Source organism: Zootoca vivipara, chromosome Z, assembly GCF_963506605.1.
Source record: "Zootoca vivipara chromosome Z, rZooViv1.1, whole genome shotgun sequence".
Classification (NCBI taxonomy): Eukaryota; Metazoa; Chordata; class Lepidosauria; order Squamata; family Lacertidae; genus Zootoca; species Zootoca vivipara.
The window spans coordinates 33,284,805-33,300,780 of NC_083294.1; the positions used below are offsets into that span (position 1 = coordinate 33,284,805).

At 39.7% G+C, this 15,976-nt stretch overlaps 1 protein-coding gene across 7 annotated transcripts in view; it reads right to left on the minus strand.

The window, feature by feature from the left end:
* The window catches only part of DIAPH2 (diaphanous related formin 2), a 352,029-nt gene that overhangs the window by 293,284 nt on the left and 42,769 nt on the right, over window positions 1-15,976 (minus strand). For all 7 annotated transcript variants that reach the window (XM_060270211.1, XM_060270210.1, XM_060270208.1 and 4 more), the window contains one exon: window positions 8,912-9,051. In XM_060270211.1, coding sequence (XP_060126194.1) covers window positions 8,912-9,051 — 140 coding nt within the window. The remainder of the gene's footprint in view (window positions 1-8,911; window positions 9,052-15,976) is intronic.

Sequence of the window (15,976 nt, forward strand, 5' to 3'; positions counted from 1 at the left end):
CATAATCATGAAATCCTTAAGATTGAGAAAAACAGGAAGCAAATGAACGTTGCAAGTACAGTGGTACCTCTGGTTATGAACTTAATCCGTTCCAGAGGTCCGTTCTTAACCTGAAACCTTTCTTAATCTGAAGTACCACTTTAGCTAATGGGGCCTCCCGCTGCCGCTGCTGCATGGTTTCTGTTCTCATCCTGAGGCAAAGTTCTTAACCCGAGGTACTACTTCCGGGTTAGTGGAGTCTGTAACCCAAGGTACCACTTTATGTCACTTTTACTAAACTAAGTATTGTATTTCAGCTGAAACTGAAATGTGTTGGAGATATAAAGGCTAAATAATGGCCAGCTGTAGTCTGCAATCTAGCCACGTACTACGTTCACACATACCACATACAACCACCACTGACCAGGAAGCTGAAATATTAATGCTGAAGGAGAAGAATGAACAATAGTGTTCTGGTAAACAGTGTAAGTGCAGTGAGGGAAGTGAAAGAATTTGGCTGCAGGAAAAAATAGCACAGGACTTAGGGAAAGAGTTGTGTTTGGTGGCTGGAGAGCTGAAGAAAAATAGGCTTTGGTCAGGAAATAGACTTATTGGTGAGTCACTCTGAAGGCAAGTTGCAGGGCAGCAAGTCAAGATTCCCCTCCTATTTCCCAAAATAAAATGTCAGCAAATCTCACTGGCACAAATACCAACCCTCCACATCACTCGGACATCTCTAGATTGGCAGCCTGTGGGCAGTTGATACTCCTCTCAGAGAGCAAAATACTGACCCCCTAGGCATCTAGTTACTGATACACAGAATATCCACTGTACAAAGGCAGCATTTCTTTACTTTCTGGTATTATTTTTCTAACTCAATTCCCCAATGGAGAGGCTTACCAGTGAATATACAGGTAAGTTTTTCTTCTTCCTCTAGAAAGATAATCAACAAACCATATCCTTTCATTTTTGAATTTCTGATAATCTCTGGGAGCACTTTTTAAAATGTTTGCATCTTCCAGATTCTTCACTGACATTCAAACTATTCTTCTACTTGTCTACATACTGCCACAAGTGGTACCTAAGAAACTATGACATTTCTGATGCAGCTTTCAAAGTGTTTTTAGCCACTGCTAGTAAAGCAATGCTAGTAAAGCAATGTAAAACACAATATATGCAAGAAAGACTAAGGATATGTGGAAATGGCAATTATATCAACACAGAGGTCCATTAATTCAAGTTTGCACTTCCCATATAAACTGTGGCTTTTATAAAACAAGCAAATTCTTGTGCAGGACGCAAAGCATGCCTGAAGCAACAGACTTCGTGTGAAGAAATTCAGTGTTAATATGTTGTCACTATCAATGTTTGTGTAACACCAGAGGATAGAGTTCAGTGGTATTTATGGTATGCAACCTCTAATGGTGTTCCATTCCCAGAAGTAATCTCAAAGCATAAGTTACATCACTGAACATCAAATAAAAGAGTGATATTTTAAAGCTACATGGAGAAATAGAGAATGGTAGGAAAATAGAAAGGTGTAGTCCTCCTTGCTCTGAGAATCATATGGTCAACTGTTACATCTGACTCATTAAAATTAAAGTTATTTAGCATTAAGTATGTGTAATATTCAAGAAACTAATAAAAGTGTCTTTCCTTTTGCTCTTCTTTTTTTATTAGCTATTTTAAAATGTTGCTTATGGCCATGCCACCCCATGGTACCCATCACTGCCTAATGAGGGGAGAGACAAATGTTTTCCACAAGGAGCTTACAGTTTAATTCTGACAGATTCATAGATTCATTTATATGAGCTTCAGCACTGTTACAATGTAAACTATAAACTCATTGCAGCAAGGACCCTTTGCTGTTTTTCCTTAAGTTATCAAGTGTAAGGAGCAAGTACACAGATGGCACTATATAAACAATAATATAATGACCTTATAGTCTGTCTTGGGTTCCACATTTTCTTCTTTTTACAATATAGATTCTGAGGTAGATCTAGTCTTTTGAATTTATTTTAATTAGCAGTAGAGCTCCCAGTAATTAATGGTAAAGCCTTTGCTAATTTGCTTTTCTCTCTCTCTCTCCCTGAAGCATTACCTTTATGTCTGCAAACTTCCTGCCCAAGTTCCTTCAACTGTTCAAGCAGGAGAACTGACACACAAATTTAAGTAGCCAAAGGAAAACCCAGAGGATATCTTCAGAACAATGCAACTCAAGAGTTGCTGTTGACATTTTTGGAATTGTTGACTTCAAATATCTAAAAGATTGAGTTTCTGAACTCAAATAAATAAGCAGAGTATTCAGTAGAGTATTCAATAATATTCCGTTAATGCTTTGAACATGCAACAATCCCATTTATCAAACAAAACCTATAGCAAGCTTATATTTTTATTGCAGCAATTACCATCCTTTGTTGATAAAAAGCAAAATACTTTGAATAGTCACATGGAAAGCATAAAGGAACAGCTACTATCATATCCACAATTACCAACATATTTCAAAATTCCTTCAGTAGCACCTTAAAGACCAACTAAGTTTTTATTTTGGTATGAGCTTTCGTGTGCATGCACACTTCTTCAGTATCTGAAGAAGTGTGCATGCACACGAAAGCTCATACCAAAATAAAAACTTAGTTGGTCTTTAAGGTGCTACTGAAGGAATTTTTTTATTTTACTTCGATCCAGACCAACACGGCTACCTACCTGTAACCACAACATATTTCAGCAGTCTGTCAAGAGTGTGTGCTAACTATTCATATTATTTGTTCTGTATTTTATTTTTGGTGGTGTTTATACAAGCCTCAGTCACTAGATGGCTCTCTAGAGCCATCTAGGTTCGATAATTGCTGCTTGAAGCAATGCATAATAAACATCATGAAGAGACACAATAACTCATTAGAGTGAAAAAGACTATGGACTAATAAATGGCAATGTGTCTGTGAGGGAACCTAGAGGAAATTAAAAGCACTGGCTATAAAACTTTTACAAACCTCCCTTTGTTTTAATATCTTCTAAAGAGCATTGACTTTTATGTTTTTGGAGAAATCAAACATGCAACTATGCAAAGGGCATGGCCTTCTTTGTAGTGGTGCTAAAACTGTGCATCACTTCCTCAAGAAGGTTCTCACCAAGTGGAAGGCACTGGTGTCTCACCAGCATTAAATATTAAAGTTGTTGGCTATCTTTGGGTGGTGCTGGTAGTGGTGACAACTTCTCTTTAGCAAGCCTTTAGTATTTCATGCCTCCCCCAACCTTCATGCTGCCTTCCTAAATCCAGGTAAGCAATGCCCTGGGCTCTGAGAAGGAGGCATGAGGGCTCTGACAGTGTCCTAGAATCCTCCCATCTCCTTCGCAAAGCCTAGTTAGTGCTTTCTCTGCTTTGGGGAAAAACTTGTGCCTCCTTCCCAAACCCCAGTGCCTCGCTTAGCCACCTCTGGGAAGGCAATGCGAAAGCTGGGGGGGGATCAAACTTTGGCTTTGTTCGCCCCTGCCACGCGACAAGGCAACATGCTGTCTGCAGCTTCCATGTCAAAGTACTCTTGTGGCCTACCTGGTATGAAAAGTTGGGTCACCCCACTTTAGATTATTTTTGCATCTATCTGTGTATACATCTTGGGAATTCACACAATGGTGCTGTTTGTTTGCTACTTTTATTATTCTGTAACCTGCACTGGGTGACTTTTAGCTTTAAAAAGCAGGGTAGAAAAATTAAACAAATAGCCATAACTTTTAAAGTACTAAACCCAATTCCATAGTTCAAAACCACAGACTTCTGAGAACCCATTCCAATGAAAGTTAGGTCATACATACCCCATCTCATTCTCCTATGTCTACATGAAACAGTAAAGTATTAACATGTCTTATTTAGATTTAAAATTACTATTAATTCATCAGATCATGAGATATGAATTCACTGAATTTTGGACATATTTCGTTACCTTGGGTTACTGACCACAATTACTACCAGAAGTACACAGAACAAATTGGAACTTCATTTCACTTCCGGTTCTATTACTATTCCATTTTGGAGGAAGGTTAAACAGAATCACATTTTAATGTTTGCATTGCAATAGCCTAATTATTTAACTAGCAGTAATTGAAAAGAGTGAGCCTGTCACACACTGAAACATAGTAGTCAAGGAGGCTGTAGCACTTAACTAACAGCATGCTAGTTGTAGATTTAACAAAATTCATGCCTATTAACTGCCTAGTCTCTCCTTCCATTTTCTTTATTTTCCTCATTATGTGACTTGATTGATAATTTGTTTTAGGGTTGAATGAATGGGCGGAGTAAGAGACGAGGGAAGGCATACTTAAGATTTTACTGTGCATGTTCATATTAAAAACGTCTTGTTCAAAGGTTTAAGCAAGTTATATAAAAGGCTCAAAGGAAACAAGAAGTAAAGCTGATCAAGCAAATAGTTATATTTTGATATTTGTACCACTGTTCTGCTCATATGCCATAAAAAGACACAAACCAGAGACTGTGAGCATTAAAAAAAGGATAAGGAACTATCGCCTTCCTCCTAGGACTCTACCTTCAGATGCATTCAAAGAGGGAACTCTAGCCTCAACCACAGCACAATCTAGTTTCAGGCTTAGACACAAAGTTATTGAGAATATGAATGTATTTGCAGTGATACTTCTCTGGTAGAACCCAACAATACAAAATTCAACTGGATGTTAAAAGGAGGCTTAAAAGTCATCTGAATAAAGACAGCAGTAGAAACTATAGTAGCAACTGAGAGCACCAAGAAATAGATAAGCCCAAGAATCACAATTTAGACAAGATTCAAAAGGTGACAATAAAAGGAGGAAATGTGGCGAAAGAATAGATAACGCTTATTCGTGAGATGAATGCAAGCACAATTAACAGAGAAGGCAGAGGTAACAATAAAACAGTGATGGGGTTGCAGTCTTAGTCTCAAGGACTCAGACAGCCTGAATCTTTCAAAGCAGGTCTCAAAGGACTGAATTTGCTTTCTTGTCTTTACACTGGGACAGACACATCAAGGTCATGTTTACATGTTAAGTTTCCTTTCTCACTTTGCCTTGAGCAGCCAAAGGGAAGGGTCCTCAGAAATGTGCTGGGTTTGAAACACTTTGACTGCTATGTGTTTTGCAGTGTTAGGACCAGCATAAACAAGAAGTACATTTTCATACAAGTATGATCCAGGAATAAAGAAGCCAGACCCAGAATGCCTCAATTGGATGAAAATGCAGTGGTGTAAAACACGAAAAACAAACTGCTGGTTCTTGTCCACAGAAGCTGAACAATGCTGTCAAGAAAGTAAAAGAGTTGATGTCAAAGTCACCTGTCCTGATAGAGATATTCTGACAGCCACAGCAGGTACAGTGGTGCCTCGCTTTACGAATGCCTTGCACAATGAAAAACTCGCTAGATGAAAGAGTTTTGCGTTGCAAGAGGCATTCGTAAGACAACAAAATTCTCTATGACCGCCGCTTCGTCTTACGAAGCGCGGCCATAGAAAACGGCAAAGGAAGATCAGCTGTCAGCGCAGGAAGCTGACAGCTAATCTTCCTTTGTCGGGGGGGCGGAACCAAAACGCGGCGGTGCGGCGGCTGCCGCTGCCTGACTTCCCCTTTACTCGAGGAAGACAGGCAGGGGCAAGCAGCGCCCACTGCGATTCGGCTCCATCCCCCGGAGCCACCGCACCGCCCCACACCACCGGGGAAGACAGGCAGGAGGCGGCGGGGGGAGAAGCGCTTCTCTCCCTCGCCGCCTCGCTGCGCACCAGCGGCATAAGACGGCGCTTCAGAGAAGGTCTCTGAAGCGTCGTCTCATGTCGGGGGAGGCAGGCGGGAGGCGGCGGGGGAAGCTCTTCTCCCGCCACCGCCTCTCGCCACGCACAGCCGGCACGGAGCACAACTTCAGAGACCTCCGAAGTTGCGCTGCGTGTCGGGGAGGCAGGCGGGAGGCGGCGGGAGAAGCTCTTCCCCCGCTGCCACCTCTCGCCGCGCACATCCGGCACGGAGCGCAACTTCGGAGACTTCCGAAATTGCGCTCCGTGTCGGGGGAGGCAGGTGGGAGCGGGAGCTCTTCTCCCGCCGCCGCCTGTCGCCCCGCACAGCTGGCACGGAGTGCAACTTTGGAGGTCTCCGAAGTTGCGCTCCGTGTCAGGGGAGGCAGGCTGAAGGTGGCGGCGGGAGAAGATAGCTTCTCCCCCCACCGCCTTGCACACAGCCGGCATTGGACGGGGATTCGGAGACCTTCTCCGAAGCCCCGTTGCATGCCGCCACCAGTCCCCCAGAGCCTATAGGAACGCATTGATTACGTTTCAATGCATTCCTATGGGAAACTGGGACTCGCTAGACGAAAAATTTGTTACACGAATTGACCCGTGGAACGAATTAATTTCTTCTAGCGAGGCACCACTGTACTGTGATTCTCCAGCAGTTTGGCTTCACTCCTGGAGGAACACTCCATTGTCTCTTGAGACAGACAGATGCCAACAACCACTTTTAAAGCACTCTTATGTAAAGCACTCTTATGTTAACAATTATAGCTTCCCCCAAAGAATCCTGGGAACTTTGGCTCTACAAAGGCTTCCTAACAGCTCTCAGCACACTTAACAAACTACAGTCCCAATGACTCTTTGGGGAAAACCATGACTGCTAAAATAGTATGTTTCAAATTTATGGTGTGGATAAGATTCAGGTGTCAGGAATCCCTCACAATGGTTCTCATACTGGACAGCTGGGAGAGCAGGAATCACTATGTGTCACTGTCCACATCTGGCCACAATTTGGATGCAGGAGAGTTGGGGGAAGGAAATTAATGACATCTCCAAAGGAATTCTCATTCCTCATAAGACAGACAAGGTCAGCTAATACTCCCAACTCATACAAAGGCTTCCTTGCTGTTCCCAGTATTACAGAGTTCTGCTCTTTTAAAAGACTACTTGTTCACCACCTCGTCCACTAATCTCAGTCTCACAGAAACCAATATACTGTCTTCACAAAATCTTTGCATTTTGGAAGAAATAAGCCAGAGTATATATCCAAGAGTAAATGGATTTAGAAGAACTATGCAACATCTACTGGGAACAAATATATATATATAATTCCACCATCAGCCACTATAAAAGTGATTTTGATCCCATAATGCCCCAGACACAAAACAGAGGCACTTTCATTAGCAGGTTCACATGATCATCCTTTTTCATTACCTAACCCAACCCATCACCTTTTCTTAGAGGTGGTGGGGTGCAAGGGACTGCAGCAGGAATTAGGCAGTGAATGTCATTTAGATACAAGCCCTTGTTTGCTATCCTATGCCATATATATATACCTCACAAGCTACTTCCCACATATTTGAAGCTCACGTCCATTGCTAAAAGTATTAGAACACATTTTCTGTTCTAAGCAAGAAGAATAGTTTTCAGAATGACAATGCATATCTGCATTTTCACAGCAATCCTATCTATATTTGTATTCTTACTTTGACAAAGTTGTTCCTGTGCAACCTGGTAGCAAAGGATAACTGATTATTACTAATAAGTCATGTGAAAATAAATGTAATATTTATTACTACACAGTAGTGGTAAACGACTATAATAATAATAAATATAACAGAGTGTAAGAATCCCACAGTCAATTATGAAGTCAATTATATGTGATTTCTCACCACATTATTTACATCTTTGTGCTTAAATACGTTGTTTTCAAATCATTTTTTTCTGCATGAATAGTAAATGCTAACACCAATCAGCTATATAACAAAGTGTTTCATGCTTAATGTTGTTTCTATCATCCCATTAAATTTAAGAGGTGACTGCTGTCATCGGATCTATCAAAGGTGACAGTCTGTGCTGGTTCTGGTAGCCAGCACACAAAAGGTCCTAATGCTGTTATTGAACACATTTAAGAAGACAGATATTGAGGAACTAGGAAGGGCAAGAAACTCTTCAACAAGAATGTGTTATATAAAATTTTCAAGATCAAGTGAACCAGACTCCATATGCTCTGCTCCATGGACCAACTTTGACAGATTGGTGGTGTAACTCAGCTATTATTCAACCACTGTCATGATGATGTCAAGTGAATGGTAAGTGTTCCCAGACACTTGTTGAAGTTTACCCCCAGTGAAGGGGGAGAGGTCTGATTCACCACCATATTCCCTATGGGGAACACACTGGTAAAGGAGCCCCAAGCAGGATTGAACTCCATTCAACAGCTGAAATCACCTTGTGGAAGGCAGCAGCAGATAAGACAGGTGGGCATGGTTTGGGTGAAATGGCCTTGGCCTCATACTCTATGCCCTTTCCTTATCTACCACTCTCCTACCTCCTGTTAAAACCTCTATTAAGACAGAACATAATTAAATGAAGTATCTGTCAAAATTCCTTGCATATCAGCCCACTATGATGTATTAAACAAGGTGAGGAGACATTTTGAATTCAACAAGGCATATTAACAAAAATACCATACATTGAGCTTTTCACAGCTTACCCAGCAACAGATGTCATTTTTCAGTCTTTTGTTTCATTTACCAAGGATAAATAACCTAATTAATTATCAGCCATCAAAGTGTTCAATCCTTCAAATAGATTTTTCAATGAAAGTAGATCTTTAAATAAATTCTGTAGTCACAACGATATCTCCTACACAGTATGGATTTCTTTTAAAGTTTGGGGGATCAAAATAGAAGTTACACACAAACACACACACACACACACCCCACAAATAGGGACTTTATTCCTTTCAACACAAGAATCTAAATTTGGGTTTCTTCTACATGAAGTCCCAATTATGTTTTAAGGACTAATAATGCTCGTAGTGAAAAACAAATCATAATCCCTGCAGCAGAAGACATTTTTATTTGGAACTGGCAAATTCTGTACTTTTTTTTTTAACATACATCACTTTACAAATGCAATTTCCTTGGATAACAATTTTCATTACCTACCTGACTGGATTACTCGTTAGAGAGACTCTCAGGGACTCTAAGCAGTTCAGAAGTTTTTCCTCTGAGATACCCGATCGCAGTTCATGGACATATTCTTGAGATGACAGAGTGCATTCGTGTTTACTATTTTTCAGGCCTCCCTTTTTAGGGGAAGAAAAAGTGTGTGTTATAAATGTATCGGAATACAAAGAGTTATTTTACAAACACATATGTCAACTTAAGCAAGACTGGTGTTTCATCATATCACCAAGTTTCACTCTTATCAGAAAGTTGTTTTTGTTCCTATTTTTATTATGCATGTTGTGGTTTTTTATATTGTCATTTTATTGTGTGAACTGCCCTGAGATGTACAGATGGTGGGCAGTGTACAAATTCAATTAATAAATGATTATGATGATCATAGTTCTTGCACGTCCAAACAAACTTTAATCCAATTATTCTAGGACCTCTGTTCACCACTGTACCAAGTGATCTGCTATGGGCACAAGTGTTCTGGTATGTGCACACAACTTTCCCACCTGGAAGGTTACACAATTCATTTTAGTGGAAGGAACCAGTTAAGCCATGTAGCTTGGCTCCCTTCACTGAAATTAATAGCGGGGCACATTCCATGTGCACAAGAGGTCCATGTGTGCACCATAGCAGAAAGTAGACCTTTAGACTAGGGTGCTTGACATCTTTGCTGTTCTTCACAGCATCATGCATGAAGACCTACCCTGCATTTACTGAAATTAAATGAGAAACTTGCACTGCCTGTGGTGGAAGGAAGCTCACATCCAATTGTATGTGTTCAAGGTGCATGCGTATTCCATTGTCCACGTCTGTAACATGCCTTCGTTCTCACCTGCAGAATACCTGCAGTGGCATCAAAGAGATATGCATGTGCTAACACTCCGAATGGCAGTCCCCAGTGCAAGAACCATGCTGGTACACACTGCTGTATACAACATGTATTGTTAAGCTCTTGATTTGATTAGGTATCAGTAAATATGCCTCGGTCTATTTGTATTTTTAATCTTTGTTGGAAGCCGCCCAGATTGGCTGGGGAAACCCAGCCAGATGGGCAGGGTACAAATATATTATTACGGTATTATTATTATTATTATTATTATTATCATCATCATCATCATCATCATCATCATCTATGGTGGTCCTATACAGAAATAATGATTCTTTAACCATAATTAAGGAATGAGTTGTTGGAATGTACTGTTCATTCCCACAATCCCTTCTCTTCTCATGCCTTCTCAATAAACTTTAAACCAGGGTTAGAAGTTATTGTGAAACCCAGTTAACCATAACACTGCATAACACACAAAGTGCCTCTGAAACGTAATCCTTACTAATTTTGAGGAGCTGATCACAAAAATTACAATAAGATTTGTTGATTGGTTCCTGTTTAGGAGATAGAAAGACTGTCATGTAAATATGACCCAGTCCGCATTGAGTACATAATTTCATTTGGCAACATTATATTTCTAATTCCCGATTGTGAAATATGGGATCATAATGCATCAGTCCGTTATACACAGCACTCCCAGGACCAAGGGCTTACAGCTGAGTAATGCAGTTGAGTCATGACATCGCAACATTAAGACCACTGAAATAAGATGTTGTGATCGCTGATAAGAAGTGAAGTCTCACAGGGTGAGCAAGTCATTTGAGTGGCTTCATGGGTTGATCTCCCATTTACTCCTGTGTCATAAGTACTACACAAGTAATCCCTGCAGTGTAAATCCAGCAGTAGTGATGTCTCATAAATGGGTTACCAATTGTTACTGTACATTAGTAGAACATGTTGTTTGCAAGCCAAAAATGGCCACAACTGCAATAGTGGAAAAAATGTGTTATCAGCTTTATTTCAGATGCAATATCAGGGAATAGGACAAGGCCTGGACCCCACAAATATGCTGCAGTATATGTGCAAGAAATATTCCAAAATGGCTGAAAGGCATAAAAGAGGGGTAGTGTCATTTGCTGTTCCCTATGCTTCGAAAGGAGCCAAGCAGTCACAAAAACGACTGTTCCTTCTGCATGGTACTACCCATTTCTGGAAGCATTACAAGGAAAAAGAAGTGGACAGTAGTGTGCCCGAAAACACCATCTGATTCCCAACCATTCCAGTCAGAACACGCTGTCTACATGAAAGAAAGCTATGACAACCTAAAATATCTGTTAGACCGCTTTCAATACAGCAAGTATGGATGACATCTCTGTGGTGACTTGAAAGCAGTGTTTGTGTTGATGGGTCTGCAGCTGGGATATACAAATGGGGTTTTTTGTGTGACTAGGACTGCCGAGCAAAGATGTTGCACTATGTGAAGAGAGAATGGTCTCAGTGGAAATCTCTGAAGGTTAGAGAGAATAATGTGGAACACCCAGCACTGGCAGAAACACAAAAAATCCACCGCTACAAAAAACCCACCGCTACACATCATACTTGGTCTTATGGAAAACTTCATAAAAGCCATGGACCTACGATTGGATCAGCTTTCAATCTAACAAAATCTGTCAACTCAGTGAAGCAAAAATTAGAGACAGAAATTTTGTGGATCCTCAGATCCACGAGTTCTTTAAAGAACAGATGTTCGACAACCTGCCTCAGGGTGACGAGAAAAAAGTTTGGGATGCATTTTGTCTTATGTCAGCTAACGTCCTTGGGAATGTCAGGACAGAAAGCTACAAGGAACTGGTTGAGGACACATTGTCTCTGTATCACAAATTTGGCTGGAAAATGTCCTTAAAGATACACTTTCTCCAGTCCCACTTGGATTTCTTCCCCATCAACTACAAAATGGTTAATGATAAGCACGGTGAACAGTTTTCATACGAAAATTGTAACAATGGAGAAATGATACCAGTGAAAGTAATCTACTTCCATGTTGGCGGACTACTGCTGGACACTTGCCAGAGACAATCCTGAGCAGCTATGCAAGTGACAAGCAAAGCGGCATGAGATGTAGAAGCAGGCTTTTACCAATACATGTCATATATACCTATTTATTGATTATATTGATTATATAATAAACTATTGCAGCTCTCTAAGAAAAAGTAGCCAATTTTGTATTTTCATTGTCATATTCATGCTCAGCAACTCAAAATCTATAGGAAATGGTTGTTTCTAACTAAGAGGCATGACTTTTGTCAAATTTTGTTGTGCAGTGTAATTCATGCTAACCTGTAAAACAAAGTGTAATTTGTAATTCTTTACCAGTCAAAACAAATAACAGCTTACACATTTCCCTTGTACTGTACTCAACAAAAACAAATTAAACAAATTTTAAAATTAAGCAGCAAATATGTGCATATATTGTAATCTTATGCTTTAGTTTAAACTAAAATAATCCTGTTAAAGCAAATGCAATAAAATATATTGATCTTATATCTATTTTTTTATATTCATATTCATATTTAAACAGTTATTAAATAAAAGGAGCACAAAAAGTAAAACAGACTTGTAATAAGAACCTATCACAATCACACATATATCAAAGGGCTTGAATCATGGGAAATTGTCCCATAGCAGGTATACTACAAAAAAGGCACTAAAGATTAGCCTGAAAATGGAAACCTTGTTATTTTGATATTGATATTGATTTGATATTGACTCAATATCAATATCAAAATGACAAGGTTTCCATTTTCAGGCTAATCTTTAGTGTCTTTTTTGTAGTATACCTGCTATGAGACTTGTATTTTCGGCATATGTGGGAAGAAGCACAGGCCACAGAAACAAGGAAGAGTATGCTTAAATGCAAGTCCATAGAAGTAATGGGCATCAACAACTATAGCTGGTTGTCACATCTGTTAAAGCAATCAGCATTCTACTTTGTGTTACAATCTCAATGCAACTTGGAAGTGGTCTTTAGTTCTTGAACAGTGTATACCTTTAAATAATTCCTACCTCAATTCATACAAAAATCTGTCAACTTTACATGTGATAGTTTTTTTGCTTAAGGTGTGTTTTTTATACACTTCTTACACCCCTCCCCTTTCTATTTTATGGCAACTATAGCTTGGCTGAATATTCACTAAAAATGAATGTCAAGAATTCAGAACTCAATAAACCCATCTTAAGTTAATCAAGATGGCAAAGTCACTGAAATTAATATCAGCTTGATCAGTAACACACATCAATTTTGCTTCAATTTTAAATAAAAATATTTATACTGTGAGCAATATTCTAATGAAGCTTTGAATATTTGCTTTCTTTTTAATCCTGCCATAAAGTACAAAGCTAGAATCTGTTCAAGCACTGTTTGTGAATTTAGTGTCTCTTCATTCACCTCTTTTTAAGACTTTAGCTGCAAGTATGGTTTTGTTTTGTTTTTAATTCATGAATAAAAGAAATGGATCTCAACATCAGAATGTACTATCTCTTGATACAGAGTTCATAAAGTAAAGGACAGAGGGTGAAAGAGCAGATGTGTAAGAGAAAGTAGGCAGGGTATATCAATGCAGCAATCAAAAGACTGCTGACTACTAAATTATTATGGCCCACTCTCACATGCATACATCAACTCTTTCCCCTTCTGTTCCTGACACTGAAAGCTGTATCGAAGGGTGAACATCCCAAACATAACAAATGCTTTCCTCTTGAACTGGAGGATCTGAAAGGTGAATACATTTAAATAATGATTATATTTAGTGATTCCAAGTGCCTTTCCCCTAAATACTTCCCATTCTACCACCTTCCAGAACAGTAAATTCAAACTACATGTTCAATGCAAACATCTGAATAGCAGTAACAGGCTTATACTGAAATGTAGCTTGTGATGTCTAAGTACAGGTACTGTGTCGTTTCATACTTCTCTATAACTGTATTTTTTTATCCCCATTATATGTCTATGTAACAAAATTCCTGTTTCTCTTCACTGCCACTTTGCATTACTGAAGTAATAATTCTAGCATCATCTTGGAAGGCAGTTTAAGAGTGTAGGTCAATATGAAAGCCGCACAAAGATAGTTTATAAAAAGAAAGATTTGAAGCACACTACAGGAGACATCCAGAGCTTCCAGCCTAAAAATGTATAAAGGGGGGAATCAAGAAAGTTTCCCAGAAATGGAAAGCAGCAGACAAGGTACTAAAAATGCTGCTGCAAGCATTGCTGCACAAGTTTTTAAACTAATAAAGAGGCACTCCTAGAGTCAGCAGAGAAATGTAAGAGCAAGCTAGTCAAAGACTGAAAAAGACAAGGTAATTTTCCATACTTATAGATTACAAAAAAATAATTCATTAGTTTAGTTCTTTTTGAATTGTTAATATTTGTCCTTGTGAGCTGTGAATTGTGTTATATTATTCATGGCTTGTACAAGTCTGCTGTTTTATTTGATTTATTTTGTTGTGTTGTGTTGTGTTTTATGATGGACGTAAAGCCGAATAAACATCTTTTTTTTTTAAGTTAAAACCTGCTTTCCAACATACACAAATCTGCAGGAGTGGCTATAAGACTTATCTAATCTAAGAATTTGACCACCATCATATACTGCAGGTGTTAATGCCAAAGCCTTAAATACCAGACATGGAAAGAATTAGACAGACAATTATGATTCTGATCTTTATGGGATATTTACACGGAACTTTTCAAAAAGCATAAGTCAATTCAGTATCACTATGCTAATAACAAGGCTAGTGGAAGTGATGACATTCCAGTTAAACTATTTAAAATTTTAAAAGATCATGCTGTTAAGATGCTACACTCAATATGCCAGCAAGTTTGGAAAACTCAGCAGTGGCCAGAGGATTGGAGAAGATCAGTCTACATCCCAATCCCAAAGAAGAGCAGTGCCAAAGAATGCTCCAACTACCGCACAATTGCACTCATTTTACACGCTAGCAAGGTTATCCTTAAAATTCTACAAGGCAGGCTTAAGCAGTATGTGGACCGAGAACTCCCAGAAGTACAAGCTGGATTTCAAAGGGGCAGAGGAACCAGAGACCAAATTGCAAACATGCGCTGGATTATGGAGAAAGCTAGAAAAACATCTACTTCTGCTTCATTGACTACGCAAAAGCCGTTGACTATGTCGACTACAGAAAACTATGGCAAGTTCTTAAAGAAATGGGAGTGCCTGATCACCTCATCTGTCTCCTGAGAAATCTCTATGTGGGACAAGAAGCTACAGTTAGAACTGGATATGGAACAACTGATTGGTTCAAAATTGGGAAAGGAGTACGGCAAGACTACATATTGTATCCCTGCTTATTTAACTTATATGAAGAATTCATCATGTGAAAGCCTGCACTGGATGAATCCTAAACCGGAATTAAGATTGCTGGAAGGAATAGCAACAACCTCAGATATGCAGATGGCACAACTTTGATGGCAGAAAGTGAGGAGGAATTAAAGAACCTATGAATGAGGGTCAAAGAGGAGAGCGCAAAATATGGTCTGAAGCTCAACATCAAAAAAACTAAGATCATGGCTGCCGGTCCCATCACCTCCTGGCAAATAGAAGGGGAAGAAATGGAGGCAGTGAGAGATTTTACTTTCTTGGGTTCCATCATCACTGCAGATGGTGACAGTGAAATTAAAAGACGCCTGCTTCTTGGGAGAAAAGCAATGGCAAACCTAGACAGCATCTTAAAAAGCAGAGACATCACCTTGCCAACAAAGGTCCGGATAGTTAAAGCTATGGTTTTCCCAGTAGTGATGTATGGAAGTGAGAGCTGGACCATAAAGAAGGCTGATCGCCAAATTGATGCTTTTGAATTATGGTGCTGGAGGAGACTCTTGAGAGTCCCATGGACTGCAAGAAGATCAAACCTATCCATTCTGAAGGAAATCAGCCCTGAGTGCTCACTGGAAGGACAGATCGTGAAGCTGAGGCTCCAATACTTTGGCCACCTCATGAGAAGAGAAGACTCCCTGGAAAAGACCCTGATGTTGAGAAAGATGAAGGGCACAAGGAGAAGGGGACGACAGAGGACAAGATGGTTGGACAGTGTTCTCAAAGCTACCAACATGAGTTTGACCAAACTGCGGGACGCAGTGGAAGACAGGAGTGCCTGGCGTGCTCTAGTCCATGGGGTCACAAAGGGTCGGACATGACTAAACGACTAAG